The following is a 13,927-nucleotide window of genomic DNA, read 5'->3' on the forward strand; positions in this document are numbered from 1 at the left end:
ACACAGTCACGGTTTTGTTTCTGGGAACTCACACGAGAACTTCCCGATGGGTCACCCATTCTGGGAGTGCTCTCGCGCGCTACTCGCTTAACTTCAGAGTTCCCATGGAATCCGAAGCTAGTGAGCTCCCAAAAAGTCTCGTGCTAGGTAGGGATGAAAATACACATATAAGAATCACGCCCCTGAGCGATATGGGATGTCACATTTTTCACGAAGAACTAAATATTATTTACAATAGACAAACTCGGAGAACACTTATCAGAAATTCAAGTAAGGTGTTATAATAATCTTAAAACCATTATTATAGCACAGCACACGGAAAAATAAAGGGGAAAAAAAGGTTAGAGACTTCTATTTCTTGTATTTTTGCAATTTTTTTGTTGTTTTCCTACCTGTTCTTCTGTAGAGAGAGACAGAGAAGCAACAAAGACAAGCACCGAAAAAAACAAGAGGAAGAAAACAGCATGGTCGTTGTAGAGCAACAGCCATGAACAAGAAGAGCAATCAGAGCTCCGACAGAGAAGAAAACCACTCCAGGAAAGAAAGCGCCATCTCAACCCCAGATTCCAGATTCAACCAAACCCTTAGAAATGTTCAAGGGTAATTTTTTTTTTCGTATTTTTATTAACTTCTTGATGATTTTTGGTTGTGATTTTCCTCATATTTGAATACCCATTTGCAGAAAGCATCGTCTTTGAAGATTAAATATTGAATTGTAATAATTAGGAGGCAATTTTTCACTCGTTAATGACTCTGATGCATTGCATTGGGGATTGGAATTGGTCCCAACATGTAAAAAGCATAGCTTTTGAATTTTGATTTCTCAAATTCTGAGAGTTGGTTGAAAAAATCAATGTGGGTTTTGTTCATTTCGATGTGTTCGATGCGAAATCAGTGAGAAAATTAGTGTGATTTGGAGATCTCTGTGCTTAGATTGGAAAATGTAGGAAAACAGAAGTGACTTGTTGAATTTTGAGGGAATATGTGATTCACATTTTATATCTGTTTCTTACCTTTCTTTTTAGTTCATTTGGCTGGCGATTTGTTATGTGTTAACCTCAAGTTAATGTCATTTAGCTGAAAATTGGTAACGCTAGATTTGGTTTTTACTGGATGTTTTCGAAAGACTAGCAAGCATGTTCTCTAGGCTACTTAGATTGAACCAATACTGCCATGGTTCAGTGTGGAAGATAGTCTGATTCGTTATATGTCAATAAACTTATAACGGTAAGTGTGATGAAAGTTCTTGCGTATTATTCATTAACCCTGTCCCAGTCTGGCACTGTCCCAATCTTGATAAGATCCACTTTGCGTTAGATTGTCTGAGCTATCTGACAAAATGACTCCTTTCCGTTGTTGCATTATATAATGTTCTATCAGATATCTCCATTGTTTGGAGTTCAATGTCCGTGTCAACAGTTATGACAAAACGACTCCTTTCAGTTCAATGTTCGTGTCAACAGTTATGATAAATACTGGGTTATGTGTAGTTTAAGGTCGCAAACTGAAGTAACCTATGTCTCTTCTGGTAGCTTGTCCACAATTCTTTAGATTCTGTTGTGTACTTCAGTTACTAAATGTTGATCTAAATAAGATCTGTTGTTTATAATATAAGTTCAACATCTGATTATTTTTTGCTTTGATCATATTGTCCTGATATCTAGGTTGCTCAAAGGTCGTAGTATTCCCGGTAAAGTCTTACTGACTAGGAGGTCAAACCTGCTGGATCCTTCAAAATTACAAGTGCCCTTACCAAATTACGAAAGGAGCTTATCATTCAATGATGCTGAAACAAGTGATCGCAGAGCCTTGGAGGTTTCTTTTTATCTCCCTTTAGTCTAATGAGCTTGAAAAGTAAACATATAAATCCATTTGCAATAATTGGTTAACTGAAATGTAACTAGTACTTTTACTTCTACAATAGGAAGATGGTGAGGGTCTAGGCAAGCCCAGCAATAATGCAAATTCAAATAAGTTAACATCATCAACCTCGAACGTTGAGAATATTTCCAAAGGAGCTCAGAAATCCACCATGGGAGCTAGAGCTACTGATTCTGCAAGAGTTATGAAGTTCACAAAGGTTCTTTCAGGGACAACAGTGATATTAGGTACTTAAGGACTTTGTTTCTCTTTAAATTCCCCTCCCCTGCTTTTCTTCTCCCCTTCCACTATATTCATCAAAGTCTGATTATGTAAAGCTAAAATGTTTCTTTTCTGAGTATGTTCTGGGTGGTGTTCAGATTACTAGTTAGAATCTGTTATTCTAATTAAATTTAATCTTTTTATTATGAAAAACAAAAGTGTTTTCTGATACGATTTAAGCACAGAAAGAAACATAGTGACAAGCTATCAACCTGAAAATTGAAGTGATCTATACAGACTCTAAACTATAGCTCCTAGGAACTCATGCAATGTCATATAGCATCTCAAATTGATATTGCAAAACATTTAAATGAAGCAGAGACTTAAGAAACAGCTGCATGCCAAAGATAGTCCGGAAGGGAGATATAAGACTTATTGGCAATTGGTACTATGAGAGTTGGGCAGTCCATACAGATGTGGAAAATGTGCACACAAAGGAGATTCCCCTCTATCGACCAGTGCTCCGAAAACCTAATCTGATCCTTGTTCTTCACAATTATCATAAGGAGAGAAATAAACATTACCCTGGGGTATTGTTTGTTGCTTTTCGCGTCAAAATTTGGTGTAGTCCTTTCATCATTTAGTGGGCATCCTCAGTGATTTGAAATCTAAAATTTCACACGTGTTATTGTTACTGCTATGATCAGGCATTTCATTCTTGTAGCCTAGGTCACTCTGATAAATCTGTTACCACCCCAAGTTTCTCTTTTGCACTAATTGAATTTTGGATCTTTCCTTTCTTTTCATTTCCTTTCAAATTGAATCTTGAATTGTTATGTAGAGAAGTTGCGTGAGTTGGCTTGGAGTGGCATACCGCCATATATGCGGCCCGACATATGGAGGCTTCTTTTGGTAAGCTCTATGTTTCGATTCTTCTTCTAAAAGCACTATGACATTTTTTGGATTTGTTATCCAATGCACTAATAATCAACCACAGATATTTAACCATGTTTTTTTTTTTTTTAGAATAAGAATTATTGCCTGTTTGCCTATTAGAGGAAGGAGAAGTTTTGGGTGGGGTTAGTCCATTACTATGTACAGTACTTTGGCTTCAATTTTGTATAATAGGCTTGTAAAAGGCCTGATTGAAATTGCTTCCAAAGCTGCCTAAAGTGGAATCAGACAGAAGCCATTGGTTTTGTGCTCACCTTGTGAGAGGGAAGCAGCTAGGTTCTCTCCATATGTCCCTGTAGATTATTTACTGTCTTTTCTTTTTGTATTCTACACGTTTTGTTCACCGCAAGTTTAAAACCATTGCTGCCCTTAGCTGGTCAAGGGTGCCTAGTTCTTTCAGTGGTGTCCATGGTGTCCAATGTGCATCCCAGGCTTGGTACGTAAGGTCTTATGCTTGTGTTACTGTGTCATTAAGCTTATCAATCCACTTTTTTCCTTGTGAGTTATGGTGTTTGTTTTCTGTAATTGGAGTGGAAGTCCTAAAGCATGCATTTGAAGATACCATCACCTTAGAAAAAGGTCTTGTTTTATTTGCTATTTTGATAAACTGGATTGCGTTTATCTTGTAAATGTTGTGGCTTGTTTGAAATTAAAATATGAACTGACAACAGGGATATGCACCGTCTAATTCAGATAGAAGGGAGGGAGTTCTAAGAAGGAAGCGCCTTGAGTATCTTGACTGTGTTTCTCAGTACTATGATATTCCGGATACTGAGCGTTCAGATGATGAGATAAACATGCTTCGTCAGGTGTTTTATATGTTAAACAATTGCCAACTTAGTGCTAATACCTTGTTCTTGGATTTGACTTTTATCTTTTTTGACCATATTAGATTGCTGTTGATTGCCCAAGAACTGTGCCAGATGTATCTTTTTTTCAGCAGGAGCAAGTCCAGAAATCCTTGGAGCGCATCCTTTATACCTGGTTAAATACTATATCTTAAATTACTAGTCATTGTTGGCTTGTTTTTTACATCAAATGCTCTCATGCAAACTCATACTGGCTGTTCTAAGTTGCATCTACTGGACCTGCTGGTTCCTAAAAACAAAAGTGTAAAATTTAATAGGTTATTGATCTAGGAATTCCAGAGCAATTGTCTTAGTTGTAGGGTTCATAAAAAAGGCTTTGGCTCATTAGACCCTCGCTGATTATGTAGTAGCTCACAATATGGAACAGTGAGATATGATATGTCTCTAAATTATCGTGCTGTTTAGTGCCGTGCATCAGTCTCAAAAACCAGCCCATGTCCATACCAATAATGCTTTAACAGCTCTAAGTTTAGAGGCTTTTAGTACCAGTCAGACTTGAAAACATTTGTGATTGCTCTATTGGTTTTACCAAAGTAGTTATAGCTCTAAACTGTTTGGGATAGTGGTGTCAAGTTGATAGCGACTTGTTTAAGTTCATATGTACATGTTCTCTGCAATAACCTGGTAGGTTTGGTGTTCTTAACATTTGTGCATTAAGAGGGCTGGCATGGGCATGAATCTCAAATTGTTATTGTCACTTAGCTATACATACATAGCTACACCTTCACTGTTATTTAGTAATGTTGATCAGAATGATTCAAGTGTCCACGTTCATTTCATGGTATTTTGATGGTAGGTCTCTACTGAGATTTGGACCATGCAGGGAGAAATAGAGAATAGTGATAAAGCTCTTCTATACCGTTGTTTATGTAAAACTTGTTTTCCAGTTGTTTCCTCTAACTGAGAAGTTTAGACTATGTGAAACTTGTGTCCTCCATGGTAAGTCCCTACTGAGATTAGGCCTCATTTATGTGAAACATTTTTCCTGTTGTTTCCTCCAACTGAGAAGTTTAGACTATCAAATGCAGACAACAATTCATGGTATATTGGTTAAGTGAATTGTTTCTATTTAATTTTCTTAGCTGTTGTTGGATTCCAACAGTTTAGATTTAAAAAGAGGGACAAATCATGTAGATATGGAGTATGATATCAAGATGCCATCATTTTATTTTAATTTTTAATTATGTAATTCGTATGGTTATTAGTTATATCTTCTTAAGGTACTTCTCCTTGTGTCTTTCAGGGCCATTCGACATCCTGCAAGTGGATATGTTCAGGGAATAAATGATCTTGTTACTCCTTTTCTAGTTGTTTTCTTGTCAGAATACTTGGAGGGGAGTGTGGATAATTGGTCAATCTCTGATCTGTCTCCTGATAAAATATCTAATATAGAGGCTGACTGCTATTGGTGCCTATCAAATTTACTTGAAGGTATGCAAGATCATTACACTTTTGCTCAGCCGGGAATCCAGAGGCTTGTGTTTAAACTAAAGGAAGTGGTCAGGCGGATTGATGGTAACCCCCACTTTTTTGCTTCTGTTTTCTGATTCTTACACACTTTTCCCTGGATGAACTGAATCAAATATGTGCAGTGTGCTTAAGGCCTTAAACTGATTTAAATTTTGCTAGACCCATTTTAATATTCGAAGATAGCATTGAGACTTTTCAATGATTACCTCGACTGATCTAGAAAAACAAGTTAGTTCCAGAGGCATCTTCCATTCATCTCGATTTGGGTTTTTCCGCACCATATTTTGATCTGCCTCTTCTTTGATCCGGAAATTCTTCTCTGGCATAATTTTCAATATGGAAGTCTCTTTGCTTTTCTTTATGCATATTTGGACTTGCATATAGCAACCTAGAGATGCTTGCTGGCTGATATATGGGTCTTTATGTATATTTGGACTTCCTATATATTATAATTCCATGACTATATATTATAATTCTATGAAGAAGGTGGTGTGTATTGCATTTCAGTTCTTTTAAATCTCCATCTGATGCAATAAAATGGTGTTGCACATTTGCACATCATATTGTAGTGAAAGGTTGTTAAATGTGAGTTGTTGAAAGAATATATTTTATGTGGTTTGTTTTGCTGAAGGACAGACCAACTTTTGCTTGCATACTTTTTGCTTGTATACTTTACAAACTTCCATGTAATATCTTCAGAAGATGGCATATGCCTATGCTCTGGGATGCAAGAAACATTTCAAAATTCTGCTATCCTTCATGTGTATGTGCTTTTTTTTTTTTTTTCAAACTTCGTGTGTATATTCAGTAGTTTTCTTTCTTCTGCATTAGAACCTGTATCTAGACATGTGGAGGAGCAAGGGCTCGAATTTCTTCAATTTGCTTTTCGGTGGTTCAACTGTCTTCTAATACGCGAGGTTTGCTTCTACAGATCTCTTCTATGTACTTGATGTGTGTTTCCTCTGTTTTTGTGCACGGGACAATGCGAACCTACTGTAATTTATTGCATGGCTAATGGAATTTTTTTTCCTTTCTCCTTTTAGATTCCTTTCAATCTTATTTCTCGTCTGTGGGATACATACCTAGCCGAAGGAGATGCATTGCCAGATTTCCTTGTGTATATATTTGCCAGTTTTCTTCTAACGGTAAGAATCTGTTTCCTTGGTTACGTGTTTGGATGTAGTAGCTGCGAGCCTGTGATAAGGAAATGTTCGTATTGATTTATTTGTCGTTAACAATATCTCTCTCCGTTTGGTAAATGTTGGGGGGTCGGAAGGCTACCATGTTTGATAGCTCTACTTATGGAAACAAATCACCGTTTGTGATAACCTTGACTCTTTATATAAGGGTAAAGATCTTTTTCATGCAGCATGTTCAACACTGAAGAAATAGACTGTCGATTGCTCTTCATTTAACACATATAATAAACATAAATGCATTCTTGCAGCCTTGCTTGCCGTTTAAGTTTAAATGTCGATTACTTTGCATGGAAACTGCCTTCCATTGTGTTTTTTTTTAGTGTCATCGCCAACTGGCCGTGCTGGTTTTTCTTTTTTACTTTTTAAATTGTTTTTTGGAGTTTGAAAAAGGTAAAAAGATTTGATTGGCGATAAAAATGCCATTTCATTAAAAACCTTAATAAATTGGTATTCAAATTAAATGCGCTATTTGTTACACTGTTTACTATGTTCTTGTGCTTGAGTAAATTTGACAGCAGATAATCAGAAAGACTATTTTCTGTGTTCGTTGGTTATATTTTCAGCTTAAATTGTTGTTCTGTAACGGAGTTGAAGTCAGTAACTGAAATCCTCTATGATCTGATATACAGTGGTCAGAAGAGCTTCAGAAGCTTGATTTCCAAGAGTTGGTAATGTTTCTTCAACACCTTCCGACGCATAACTGGACTCACCAAGAACTCGAGATGGTGCTTTCAAGAGCTTTCATGTGGCACAGTATGTTCAAAAGCTCTCCCAGACATTTGGCCAGCTGAACACAAATGTAATATTCCACCATCTATCGACGACTCTGGAATTTTCTTTTATCGTAGTTTTCCGTTTCTTTGTTCTTAATGTGGGTTTCTACAATTGTTTTCTCCTATGGTGTCGACCGTTGCTCGTATTATGTATCAGGTGTCTGTAGATTTTGCATTTGAGCAGTGGAGGAAGAAGGATGAATCACTTTGTATGATTTTATTTTATTGGATGGAGCTGAGGGAAACATTGGTTCTTTGCTACCTGAGCTCCGAAGGTACTTAGGGCTCGTTTGGGAGTGATTATGGAAGGGCTAGAATCACTTTTGAGGGGAAGCACCTCCCATATAGATAAAATCGAAGTGATTTATGTGATTTTATGGAGAAGCACCTCATCCCAAAAGTGATTCTGACTGTCTTAGAATCACTTTCCAAACGAGCCCTCAAAAATCATACTCTTTGAGGTAATTTAGGTAATTAACAAAATTGCATCTAACTCACTTCCAACCCTACACTAATTATCTTTTTCTTTGTCATTTGCTTTGTGTGTGTGCACCGTCTGGAGGTTAGGGATGCTAATTTAAACAAAAATGTTAAACACACAACACATTTACCTTTATTTCTATTTATACACAAATATTGAACTACCACCTCACCCTTGACACTTGTAGCTTTTTATATTTGATAGATTCCAAATTGAAAAATTGGAGGAAATTAGGGAAAGTTTCAACCTCCGGCATACAATTTAAGGAAACATATGGTTGTCAAAATATATTTATTTATGTCTATATTCGAATTTTGTATACATCGATACTTATATAAAATGAGTAAAATGGTTCATCAAAAAAAAAAAAACGAGTAATAATTTTTTTGTTGTCGACAGTCTGTCATGTTACATTGCTAGATTGTCAATTCACAATTAAGAATGTACTTAATTAGATTGCCAATTTGACATTGGAACCTTTTGTATTTTTAGGGTTTTTAAAGGAAAGTTGCGTAGCAAATTACAAATCAAATTACAGTAATCCTCATCAGTCATCACCCTTGGGCCTAGGCAACCCATTACATTAAATTCCCCCAAATAAAACCGTTAAGTCGGTAGGATTATGCCACGCGTAAACCAATTAAGGGAGAAAAATCAACGGCAGCCAACACGTTAAACGTACGTAGCCATATCATATTGCCACGCATAAAGAGCCTTGCTCCTGCAACGGTAATATAATCCCTCATTTGCCCTTATAAGCATGCCACTCTTTCTCTAACTCATCCCCTTCCCAGCTTCTCTCTCTCTCTCTCTCTCTAGAACGTCTCTGCCTTTTTCTTCCTAAATTGCAGATCATCTTTGCTGTTTGTGCATCTCGATTTCCATCGCCTTCTGTCCCTATATATTTGGAAACAAAATACATATATTGAGTCATAGTTTATATTGTTACTGTTTGACCTGTGTGTTTTGTTTTGTTTTGATCTTGTTGATCAATTCTTAATTTCTCTCATGGAGTTTGGGAGATTTGTTTGGCTTCAAATCTTGTTGGTGTTCTTTTGCTTGTGTTTGTCATCCATAGAAGGACACAAATTCTATGTTGGTGGGAAAGATGGGTGGGTTGTGAACCCTTCTCAGAGCTACAGCCTCTGGGCTGAGAGAAACAGGTTCAATATCAATGACACACTACGTAAGATCTCTCACTCTCTCTCTCTCTCTCTCTCTCTCTCTCTCTAAATATTTTCACTTATGATTTGTGTATCTTTTAGTTTGGATCATTGCTGATGTTTTTGTTTTGAGTAATGATGTTCATATCATGTTTTTATACCATATTTTCATACCATCTTAGTTGATATTTGATCTGAACTGTTCAAGTCAGATACCATGTAAGAAGATATAAAAATATGATATAAATAACATTACATTTTATCATAAGAAAAAAATTTCCGCACGCATTTTTCTTATACATAACGCTGTTTATTTTCGTCATCTAGATTGAGAATTCAAAAACGGAATAGAATTGTACAAAAGTTATGTCGCGTTTCTAATCATCTAACCTTAAAGAACATCGTAATAGGAACACATTAAACATGAAAAATCTAATCACTTTGGTTTCACAACATCAACACATAATACATGAAAAATCTTGGGTCATACATCAATTTTTTCTAGTTAGCTGATTAAATTAAATAAATGGATTATTCACAAACAAACAAAAAGATTTAAATAAAAGAGAAAAATAAATTATCCAAGAGATCCTAAATTTCAGTTTTTATCCACCTAGCTATATTTCAGGTCGGTATTGTTGCTAAGTTTTGTTTCCTCATGCCACGTGTACACATACAGATTTCAAGTACAAGAAGGGGTCAGACTCGGTGCTGGTCGTGAACAAAGACGACTACTTCAGCTGCAACACCCAAAACCCTATTCAGAAACTCGACGGTGGCGACTCAGACTTCACCCTCGATAGGTCTGGACCTTTCTACTTTATCAGTGGCCAAAATGGTAATTGTCAAAAGGGTCAGAAGCTTCTTGTTATTGTCTTGGCCCCGAGGCACCCCAAGCCACCAGTCCTCCCTCCTCCTACTACTAGCCCTACCGCTCCTCCGCAGCCCTACCACCCTCCTGCTGCGTCCCCACCACAAGGGCCCGGGCTACCCCCAGCTGCTGGGGGCCCGGTCTCTCTATCTCCATCACCAGTGATTACAACTCCTCCATCTGCTTCACCAGGGCCAGGGTCATCACAACCGTCGCCGTCGCCGTCAACCTCTCCGGTTCCAGCTCCGTCAACCAACACTCCAACATCATCTCCGGTGCCAGCTCCGGCGTCAGGCTATACTCCAACTACTTCTCCACCCGCACCGCCTCCGGAGGGGCCCGCACCTACCCCATCTGGCGTGCCTGGGGGGCCTACACCTACTCCATCCGGCCAGCCTGCGGGCCCCACAGCGCCGGGAACTGTTACTTCTCCGCCACCAGGGTCCCAGGAAGCGACTGCCCCGTCTGGAGCGTTACGTGGAGTAGCGGCTCCTTCGATTGTGTTGGTGTCTTTGGCTGTTGTTCTGGTCAGTGTGGCGCTCTCATGAAATGGATTTTTGCAGGGCTGAAATTATGGGGGAATAAATAAATAAAGTTAGTGTGAGGGGTTTATTTAATTTGATGATTTATTGGGGGATGTTTTGTTAATTAGTTAATTTTCTATCATTTTTAATTTTATACTTTACAACTCAACAGAGAATTTGTTTCGGTCGGGTTAATTCGTATTTGTTTATCCTAGTTTAATAATATGATTTATTATAGAATTATCGATATGATTTTGGTTTTTTTTTTTTTGACCCTTCAAAGTAAAACTTGATCAATTCATTTTCCGCAAAACCCTTTTGTTGTTTTCCATATTCAATATTTTCTTCGACTCCTGTGATGCAATAACTTCGTGATTTAAATTTGAAAATGACCATTTACGTATCTTCATAGTAAAAATTTCATTATTAGAATCGTTTAATTGTGATTTACGTATCTTCACGATAAAAATTTCATTATCAGAACCGTTTAATTTTTTATTCTTCATTTGAGAATCATCTTTACAAAAATTATTTGAGTCATATATCATTTAATTATTTATATCTATCAAATAGATTAACGGTTCATCGTAAATATGTTATTTGATACTTACATTATAGATTTATTTGATACATTTAGATAGTTATTATCTCTTATGTGAATAATTTTCATAAGGATGATCTTCAAATCAAGATTATAAAATTGAAGAGTTTCGATTATGAAATTATATGGTGAAGATTTGTTATTTGTGAATAGAGAAAGTTCATTTCTCCAAAAGAAATACAAGTATTATTCTTATAAAATTGAAGTGTTCCGATTATGAAATTATACGGTGAAGATTTGTTGTTTGTGAATAGAGAAACAAGTTCATTTCTCCAAAAGGAATGCAAGTATTATTCTTTATTTTATTCTTAGTGCTGTTGTAACTGAAATTTGAATACTATACTTACATTATTTTATTCAATATAATTATGATCATCTCCACTGTTAGATGATGATTTGTGTTTTTGTTTTAAAATTTTCTTTTAAGTTCAAAAAAAGAGGAACAATTGATATGGTTATCCATCCTTTCTGAGTCTGGGCCTCTTTACCATTCTGTAACCACAAGCACACGATGATTTGCTAAATACATACTAATGCTAGCCAATCACGTTGTAATTTTGGTTTTCGATTAGATTTAAGTCGGTGGGTAAAGCTGCATGAATACTCGCTACATGCATTTTAAGTGGTAAATTTGTAATTATCTACTAAAGTCAATCAACCTTTCGCGCCACATGCATAAATAGTAGTTCTAATTGAAGAATATAAATAAAATGGATCACGAAAATTTTATTTTATTTTATTTTTTTTAACAAAAAATGGATCGCAATTTTGACCATACACATTGACCAAGTACACGTGTACAGCACTTGAGATACTAATCTTCACAAGAAAGCATGAGTCGGTCAAGAATTGACCAAAAACAAAAATCAAAAGTTGGTTTGGTTGATTTTTCAACTTTGTTTCTTAATTATATACTAGTTTTCTAAATATTTAAGAGTCACAATTGCTTGAACTAGGGTTTAGGGTTTATATCTCTTAGTTTTCTCTTCATTTCTTTTTGCTGGGTATTATGTTTAATTTTTTATAATGCTTCGGAGTATTTGATACTTTGAACTTGAACTTTTTAACCGTGAAATTTTTTGTCAAAATCACAATAAAAAATCAAATATTTAACAGTTAAAAAATTCAGAATTTCTATACTGAAACAAAATAAAATCTTTGTTATGTGTCTATCTGCAATTAATTAAACCTCAGACGAATAGCCTCAGGGACTTGTCTAACCAAGGGGAGGGAGGGGGACCTATCAAATATAATGAGCAGTACTCATTTCATATTTGATTTTCGTCCCTACAATTGTTTGTGGGAGGTAGATTGTTTGCCCTCCTATTTGGGTGCCATTTTTATCCCTTCCTATTTTATACGGTCACGTTAAGCCACGTCAACATTTTATATTGATTTTTTTATTGAGATAATAAGACAAAAAACAATAGAAATATAAAATGTTGACGTGGTTTAACCGTGACCGCACATATAGGAAGAGATAGAAAATACACCCAAACAAGAGGGCAAACAATCTGCCTCCGTGTTTGTGAGGGCATTCAAATTTATATGTGTGGCTCTGGATGTCGGGACTACTGAACCTCACCCATTGACTGGAAGCTAATTTGTTATTAAGTCGCAATTCGATAATTATTTTGTTTTTAAGTTTTATTTTTCTATTTATAAAAATTAAAAATTTGTCTAATGATAACAATTTGAATTGAGAGTTTTCACTTTTTTAATTTTTAATTTGAAAAAAAAAATAAAAATTATTTACCAAACAAGATTTTAATTTTTAAATTTTAAAACTAAAAATGGTCGAGTATTATATTATAAATTGATTTAAAGCAGTGAGCGACCGACCCTTCGTTCGTGGAAAATCAATAAATGGAACTGCACAAATGGATTGAAGTTTGACACTTTCTTTCTTCGATATAATTGAAGTCTGACAAGATGATAGTGAATTCAATCCGAAGGAGTTAATAAAAGTCCACCAAAAACTCGGATATATTTAATCATGAATTCAAATGAGTCTATAAAATTTTGAGAGTTTTAACGAAAAGTTCACGATACTGTTCATTTTAATGAAAAATTATATTTTTACATTAAAAAATTAATTATGGTACTATTCACTTTACCCTTTATTTTATCCTTATCATTAAAACTTAAAATTTTCAAATATTTTTCATTAATTTTCTTTAAAAGTTTAGGAATATGTGGTCGCAATTTGATTTCATGGGATATACAACTCAAAGTCTATATGAATTTATAACTCCATAAAAATTCTTTACAATCCGATTGAATACACGATTTTATATAAAACATGATGTTATTGTAAGAAATTTGTAGCTTGTGTGATTTAGATTCATTACATGACTAGTCATATCTGTCGTTTGCAATATTTTTTCGATAAATACTTTAGCATGTTATATACACGGTCTCATTACGCTAATAAAAAGGCTAGTATATCCAATTTTTTCATACTATATTTGTATTACTCTTTCTAAAAAAAAATGTAATCCATATGTGTCAATGAGTCATGCTTCCGTTAGGATGATAATACAAATATAATATAAAAAATACAAAAGTGTAGCATTACTTTTAAACTAAATCGCTAATCAGAAAAAAGAAAAAAGAAAATCTTATTTATTATGTAATTTAAATCAATAATTTAGAAAAATAAGCCTTCTAGATTATCCTTGTGCTTGAGGCCTTAAAACATAGATTATCCTAACTTAGGCCTTCATTTTCATGGAATAGAGAGGTGATGAATCTGCGGACAAGTGTGATCGATTTGCTTTTGTCGGCAAGAAAAATACAAGAAAGATGTGATGGGGAGTCGAGTGCTACTACATATGTCCACAGACTAGTCCATCTGTAGAGATGACAACTGATGACATGTACCTCAATGCATATGACACCTGGGACGATGGGACTAACTTTATCAATTAAGTGATGTGA

General features: G+C 35.5%; 2 protein-coding genes across 3 annotated transcripts; both read left to right on the plus strand.

The window, feature by feature from the left end:
* Positions 1–362: 362 nt before the first annotated feature.
* LOC137742167 (uncharacterized) lies at positions 363–8,199 on the plus strand. 2 transcript variants are annotated; one of them, XM_068481953.1, is made up of 11 exons: positions 363–600; positions 1,665–1,815; positions 1,925–2,108; positions 2,924–2,994; positions 3,708–3,845; positions 3,929–4,020; positions 5,149–5,420; positions 6,207–6,292; positions 6,419–6,520; positions 7,204–7,373; positions 7,505–8,199. In XM_068481953.1, exons 1-10 carry the CDS (start codon positions 488–490, stop codon positions 7,363–7,365), a joined length of 1,371 nt encoding a protein of 456 aa, XP_068338054.1. In that variant the 5' UTR covers positions 363–487; the 3' UTR covers positions 7,366–7,373; positions 7,505–8,199. The 2 variants fall into 2 exon arrangements, with proteins under 2 accessions (XP_068338054.1, XP_068338053.1); XM_068481952.1 differs by having other exon boundaries at positions 364–600; positions 7,204–8,199.
* Positions 8,200–8,591: 392 nt separating this feature from the next.
* On the plus strand, positions 8,592–10,626 carry LOC137742168 (early nodulin-like protein 3). The gene is made up of 2 exons (XM_068481954.1): positions 8,592–9,014; positions 9,671–10,626. Exons 1-2 carry the CDS (start codon positions 8,837–8,839, stop codon positions 10,408–10,410), a joined length of 918 nt encoding a protein of 305 aa, XP_068338055.1. The 5' UTR covers positions 8,592–8,836; the 3' UTR covers positions 10,411–10,626.
* The last annotated feature ends 3,301 nt before the right edge of the window (positions 10,627–13,927 follow it).

The sequence above is a fragment of the Pyrus communis genome, chromosome 8 (assembly GCF_963583255.1).
Source record: "Pyrus communis chromosome 8, drPyrComm1.1, whole genome shotgun sequence".
In the NCBI taxonomy this organism is placed as follows: Eukaryota; Viridiplantae; Streptophyta; class Magnoliopsida; order Rosales; family Rosaceae; genus Pyrus; species Pyrus communis.

What these genes read in the sequence shown, in the direction of transcription:
- LOC137742167 (XM_068481953.1), top strand. Translation starts at nt 488, where the DNA reads ATGAACAAGAAGAGCAATCAGAGCTCCGACAGAGAAGAAAACCACTCC. An exon ending in ACCCTTAGAAATGTTCAAGG is followed by an intron (nt 601 to 1,664) that starts GTAATTTTTTTT and finishes CCTGATATCTAG; the next exon opens with GTTGCTCAAAGGTCGTAGTA. An exon ending in GTGATCGCAGAGCCTTGGAG is followed by an intron (nt 1,816 to 1,924) that starts GTTTCTTTTTAT and finishes CTTCTACAATAG; the next exon opens with GAAGATGGTGAGGGTCTAGG.
- LOC137742168 (XM_068481954.1), top strand. Translation starts at nt 8,837, where the DNA reads ATGGAGTTTGGGAGATTTGTTTGGCTTCAAATCTTGTTGGTGTTCTTT. An exon ending in CAATATCAATGACACACTAC is followed by an intron (nt 9,015 to 9,670) that starts GTAAGATCTCTC and finishes GTACACATACAG; the next exon opens with ATTTCAAGTACAAGAAGGGG.